Raw genomic sequence first — 7,500 nt, 5'->3', positions numbered from 1 at the left:
CCTTCCCTCCCTCCCCCCTTCCCCCCTTTCCCCCCTTCCCTCCCTTCCCCCTTTCCCCCTCTTCCCCCTCTCCCCTCCCTTCCCTCCTTTCCCCCTCTTCCCTCCCTTTCCCCTCTTCCCTCTCTCCCTCTCCCTCTTTCTCTATCACACCCACACGCAGCAACACCGCCAAAGGGAATTTAGAGATGATTGATAGAACAGTTTTTCACTTTTGTGGTTTTATGGACCAACGAGTCAGCATATTCTGAAATCATTGTTATTTTATTCGTGGATTTATTGATATGGACCAACGAGTTAGCATATTTTGAAATCATTGTTATTTTATTTATTTATTTGTGGATTTATTGAGCATCATACAAATAATGATTATAGTGATTGTGATAAGTATAATGACGACAATTGCTATTGTCATCATTATTGTTCTTGTTATTAGTAATAATAGTAGGATTTTTTATTGATATATTATTACCATTATCGTTATTAATAGTATCACTATTGTTGTTATCATTATTTGTATTATTGCTATTATCATTATTTTTATTTTTGTTATTATCATTATTTTTATCATTGTTGTTATCATTATTATTATTATCATTATTATTATTATTGATATTATCATCATTACTATTATTATTATTATCATCATTACTATTATTGTTATCACTATTATTGCTATTACGATTGTTATTTATTATTATTATTATTATTATTATTATTATTATTATTATTATTATTATCATCATTGTTATTACTCATATTATTATCATTGTTATTGTTATAATCATCCTTATGATAATTTTATTATTATTATCAACATTATTATCATAATTTTTGTTATAATCATCATTATGATATTTTTATTATAATTCAAATAATATCGATATTGTAATCATTACCATCATCATCATCATCATCATCATCACTATTAGTATCACTGTTATTATATCATTATTACGATTATAATCATTATCATTATTATCGCCCTGATAGTTTTCATTTTCATTCTCATTGCCATTGAAATCATCAGCATAGCATTAATTGATTGTTACACTTTTCATTATCAACATCATTGCTGTAGTTATTTTCAACATCATTGTTTTCTATGCTGTTTTTTCGTATTTCATTGCAATGATTATGTTGATATTGTCGTTAGTGAGAAAAATAATCTATCAAGCATGTTTTATTAAATACATGAAGTGATTGCAATTAGAAAAGGGGTTGTTCAATACATCATCTTTTTTTCACATATTTTCTCAACGGGATTATTTGATTCATATTCGTTTGTAATGCTGAATGTGTAAATATATATCTACATTCCAGTGTTCATGACATGTGAATTTGTTATATTTCAGTATGTGAAATGTAATTAAAAAATGAAAAATCTTTGTGTCCACCAATCTTATTTCTTTATTCATTCCTGATGTGAATTTCGAGACTTCATGATGTACTGATATCGAGAACTACTTTATTTTATTTTAATTCCCCTGACAAGAGAGCTTAATGTTTTGTTAATGATATTTAAGTACACAAGCCGGAGGGGGATTGATAATGAGACGCAAATAACACCCTGAGCTACGTATATGTATATAAATCAATTGGGATTCATCATTTAAATTTCATTGGAGAAAGCGCGGGAACGTTTGCGGCAAATTGTTATGGTACTGAGAAAATAGAATGCGTGTTCAGTTAATGTCTTTCCTTTTCTTGAATAAAATGTGTTCAAGTAAGACCAGCGACTATGAATATCCTTTTATCGGTGCAAAAGAAGCAAAAAATATGCATGATTCTCAGTAGAAACTTTTCTTTAAGCTCGTTTTCCCTTTTCTGAAATTCATCGAACGAGGAGCAAATAGTTTCGTAGCTTTAGGCTTGCATATGTACGTAGAAATGTTGGATACGTTTTTGTTCGTGCGCGTGTCTGCAGGTGGGAGTGTAACCGACAGAAGAGCAGAACTGGGGGAAGAGAAGGAGACGAGAACTCTCAGGAAATATGATACACAGGAAAGATAGAGGAGCAATAACACAGGATACCAAAACCCAGAAACACAAGACTGAACACAAAGTGCTCCAGGCTTCAAATGCCTGAGAAAGAGATGGCAAAAGGGTTCTCTTGGGTCGCTCGTAGATCGGAAAGCGGCGACCGATTAATTATTTAGATATACGTGTATACTTGTACATATGTGTATGAATATATATGTATATATGTATATTATGTATATATATATATATATATATATATATATATATATATATATATATATATATGTATGTATGTATGTATGTATATATGTTTTACATATGCTTTATATATATATATATATATATATATATATATATATATATATATATATATATATATATATATATACATATATACATATATACATACATACATACATACATATATATATATATATATATATATATATATATATATATATATATATATATATATATATATATATATATATATATATAAAGAGTTTCATCGCAAAACGCGATATCCGCCAAATTTGAAATCTTAGAACTATTGGTCCCAGAACACCGTCGATTGGCAGGGCCACTCGGTACTCTAGTCATTTTTCCGGAAAACGCGATATATCTCACGGTTACACACACTCCAAAATACGCACACACACACACATACATATATACATATATGTGTGTTTGTGTATGTTTCTATGTGTGTGTGTGTTATAGATTATTTACTGATATATGAATATATGATATATATATATATATATATATATATATATATATATATATATATATATATATATATGTATATATATATATATACATATATATATATATACATATATATATACATATATATATATATACATATATATATCCATATATATATATATATATATATATGTGTGTGTGTGTGTGTGTGTGTGTGTGTGTGTGTGTGTGTGTGTGTGTGTGTGTGTGTGTGTGTGTGTGTGTGTGTGTGTGTGTACACATCTTCACACGTCATACCCGGATCACCGCGAAGATGGGAAAGCTGTAATTTCTTTTATAAATGTTCTTCCCACGGTGACCTGTGAGAATATTTCTCCGTTTTCTTAACTCCCGGATATTTCCACTTGAGACGGATGCCGGTGTAGCTTATAAGGACAACCCAAGGGACGTAAAAATGTCATAAACACTTAAAGGCGAGAGGAATGTCATATTTTCTGTTTTATTACTTCCTGTCACTGGAAACTCTACATGGCATTGTATCTTTTTGTTTATCTCATGTTCAGATGATTGAAAATATTTTCTAGTGTAGAACGATGGTTGTTATTCATAATATTTTGAATTTATACATGCAAACATACATATGTGGGTGTATTGGTGCATAGATTTGTTTTTTTTATGTATGACACGCACCGACAAATGCACAAATAGATGGGTAGTTGGGTTAATAGACATCATCCGGATTATAACCGATCTAATCGCTGTGGGCAGTAGTTTACATTTTTTTTTATCTTTGTAATTACTATTGTTGTTTTTACAGTTACTGTTGTTGTTTCCTGTGGTTTTGTTGCTGCTTTTATGCCTATTATGATGATGATGATGATGATGACGATCAACCATTATCATTATCATCACCATTGGTGTTATTATTAGTTTTACTTTTGTTATCATCATCTTGTCATTATCATTTCTTCGTCATCGTTATTAGTATTATTTTCCCTATCGTTGTCATGTTTTCATCATCGTCATTATCATTATTATTTTATAATCACTATCATTATCAGTTTTTCATCCACATCATTATCGTTCTTATTACCCCTATCGTTATTATTTTATTTATTTATTATCATTATCATCATCATCATCATTATAGATATTATTACCCCTATCGTTATTACTTTATTTATTTATTATTATTATCATCATCATCATCATTATAATCTTATTACCCATATCGTTATTATTTTATTTATTTATTATCATTATCATCATCATCATCATTATCGTTCTTATTACCCCTATCGTTATTATTTTATTTATTTATTATCATCATCATCATCATCATTATAGTTATTATTACCCCTATCGTTATTACTTCATTTATTTATTATCATTATCATCATCATCATCATTATAGTTATTATTACCCCTATCGGTATTACTTTACTTATTATTATCATTATCATCATCATCATCATTATAGTTATTATTACCCCTATCGTTATTACTTTATTTATTTATTATCATCATCATCATCATCATCATTATTATATTGTTGCTATTTACTTATTATTATCATTATCATCATCATTATTATATTGTTGCTATTTACTTATTATTATCATTATCATCATCATTATTATATTGTTGCTATTTACTTATTATTATCATTATCATCATCATCATCATTATTATATTGTTGCTACTTACTTATTATTATCATTATCATCATCATCATCATTATTATATTGTTGCTATTTACTTATTATTATCATTATCATCATCATCATTATTATATTGTTGCTACTTACTTATTATTATCATTATCATCATCATTATTACCCCTATCGTTATTACTTTATTTATTTATCATTATCATCATCATCATCATTATTATATTGTTGCTACTTACTTATTATTATCATTATCATCATCATCATCATTATTATATTGTTGCCATTGCCATTATGCCATCGTCATCACTACCCACTGGAATATCATCATCATCATCATCATTATAGTTATTATTACCCCTATCGTTATTACTTCATTTATTTATCATTATCATCATCATCATCATTATAGTTATTATTACCCCTATCGTCATTACTTTATTTATTTATTATCATTATCATCATCATCATCATTATAGTTATTATTACCCCTATCGTCATTACTTCATTTATTTATTATCATTATCATCATCATCATCATCATCATCATCATTATTATATTGTTGCTATTTACTTATTATTATCATTATCATCATCATCATCATTATTATACTGTTGCCATTGCCATTACGCCCTCGTCATCCCCACCCACCGGAACGTGCCGGCACTACAGCGCTCCCTTCCCCCGCAGGCCCTCGGCGACGAAGCTTACCCTCGAGCGAGCGCAGAAGGCCGGCGAGAGATCGTGGTCGAGGGAGCCAGCGGAGAGATGCGGAGCTACGAATGCTCCTTCTGCAACTACCGTTCGTTCAAGCGGTTCAACTACGAACGCCACATGCGGACTCACACGGGGGAGAGGCCGTACAGCTGCCCTCACTGCCCTTACACCGCCACGCGCAAGATTAGCGTCGATCAGCATATGATTCGACACCACTGAGGGACCATGTTTTCGAATACCCCCCCCTCCTCCCTACATCTATCTCCCCCCACCCTCCCTTACTCCCCTACATCTCCTCGAACCCTCCCTTACTCCCCTACATCTCCCCGACCCCTCCCTTACTCCCCTACATCTCCTCGAACCCTCCCTTACTCCCCTACATCTCCTCGAACCCTCCCTTACTCCCCTACATCTCCTCGAACCCTCCCTTACTCCCCTACATCTCCTCGACCCCTCCCTTACTCCCCTACATCTCCCCGACCCTCCCTTACTCCCCTACATCTCCCCGACCCCTCCCTTACTCCCCTACATCTCCCCGACCCTCCCTTACTCCCCTACATCTCCCCGACCCATCCCTTACTCCCCTACATCTCCCCTCCCCTCCCTTACTCCCCTACATCTCCCCGACCCCTCCCTTACTCCCCTACATCTCCCCGACCCTCCCTTACTCCCCTACATCTCGAACCCTCCCTTACTCCCCTACATCTCCCCGACCCTCCCTTACTCGCCTACATCTCCCCGACCCTCCCTTACTCCCCTACATCTCCCCGACCCATCCCTTACTCCCCTACATCTCCCCGAACCCACCCTTACTCCCCTACATCTCCTCGAACCCTCCCTTACTCCCCTACATCTCCTCGAACCCTCCCTTACTCCCCTACATCTCCCCGACCCTCCCTTACTCCCCTACATCTCCCCGACCCCTCCCTTACTCCCCTACATCTCCCCGACCCTCCCTTACTCCTCTACATCTCCCGACCCATCCCTTACTCCCCTACATCTCCCCTCCCCTCCCTTACTCCCCTACATCTCCCCGACCCCTCCCTTACTCCCCTACATCTCCCCGACCCTCCCTTACTCCCCTACATCTCGAACCCTCCCTTACTCCCCCACATCTCCCCGACCCTCCCTTACTCGCCTACATCTCCCCGACCCTCCCTTACTCCCCTACATCTCCCCGACCCTCCCTTACTCCCCTACATCTCCTCGAACCCTCCCTTACTCCCCTACATCTCCCCGACCCTCCCTTACTCCCCTACATCTCCCCGACCCCTCCCTTACTCCCCTACATCTCCCCGACCCTCCCTTACTCCCCTACATCTCCCCGACCCCTCCCTTACTCCCCTACATCTCCCCGACCCCTCCCTTACTCCCCTACATCTCCCCGACCCCTCCCTTACTCCCCTACATCTCCCCGACCCCTCCCTTACTCCTCCCTTAACCCTTTTGACAAGGACGGTCCTCGCAGGTTCTTCCCTCCCCCCCCCCCCCTCTCCACTCCTGAATTTTATACCAGATATTTGCCCTGTTTTTATTATTTTATTTTCTCCCCCTTGGAAGTTTTTGTGTCTCAGGTGTTTCGTGTTCTCCTTCCTGGAATTCTTTTTTTTTTATGTAATTCTGCTAGTGAAAATAATTGTTAAAGAAAACCAGAGTGAACGCATGATTGAATACAGTGTATTTTCTGCGCATGTCTTGGAATATCTGGATTGCATTCTGTCGAAAGGAGTGGCAAGTTGCAATATCATTTCAGCCTCCACAACTCTACGGTATTTGTTTGCCACGTTTCACTATATCATTGTTTAAAATGGTAGGAAATGCAAATATAAAAGAAACTTTCATATTGGAAGATCAATAGTTAGATGAACATTACTAGTACCATAATAGACAAGACTATAATAATTCTAACTGAAAACAGAAAGTCCTTGTAAATTATTCTGACCCAGCAACTAACTAATGCCACTTAGCTCAAATATTACACTTTCTCATAATGATTGTTTCCATCATTTGCCATAATAACTATTCACCTTTGATAGTAATGTCGTGACTCATTACCTGATTTCTTTTGTTTTTACTTTGCAGAATATCAGTTACTTTATGATACTGTTATATATCAAATGTGTTAGAATAGTTGTAGTAATATGAATACTCAAAATGACATTTGCTAAGTACAAAGTGTGCAGATACGGTGCGTTTGTTTTTATCAAATTCTGCCTTGAATTATATTTATACACTGTATATGCTCTTCAACGACATTATTATTGTTATTTACATTATTTGTATTTGTATTCTTCTCTGTAGGAAAAAGAAAACTAAGATCGAACTTCTATGTTTAATTGGACTGACCTTGATAGAGAACGTTCTTAAATTTATGCTTAGGGAGAGAGAGAGAGAGAGAGAGAGAGAGAGAGAGAGAGAGCAAGA

At 35.6% G+C, this 7,500-nt stretch overlaps 1 protein-coding gene across 2 annotated transcripts in view; it reads left to right on the top strand.

The window, feature by feature from the left end:
* LOC113824337 (zinc finger and BTB domain-containing protein 7B) overlaps positions 1 to 5,314 on the top strand; it is a 121,788-nt gene extending 116,474 nt beyond the window's left edge. The window contains exon 6 of one of the 2 annotated variants that reach the window (XM_070142962.1): positions 5,050 to 5,314. In XM_070142962.1, the coding sequence (XP_069999063.1) occupies positions 5,050 to 5,295 (246 nt within the window). In that variant the 3' untranslated portion in view covers positions 5,296 to 5,314. The remainder of the gene's footprint in view (positions 1 to 5,049) is intronic. The other variant, XM_070142935.1, reaches the window with a different exon arrangement.
* The last annotated feature ends 2,186 nt before the right edge of the window (positions 5,315 to 7,500 follow it).

This window comes from Penaeus vannamei, chromosome 30 (assembly GCF_042767895.1).
Source record: "Penaeus vannamei isolate JL-2024 chromosome 30, ASM4276789v1, whole genome shotgun sequence".
NCBI classification, from domain to species: Eukaryota; Metazoa; Arthropoda; class Malacostraca; order Decapoda; family Penaeidae; genus Penaeus; species Penaeus vannamei.
Note: the sequence above shows the minus strand (reverse complement) of the source record. Positions and strands in the feature narration are given on the sequence as shown.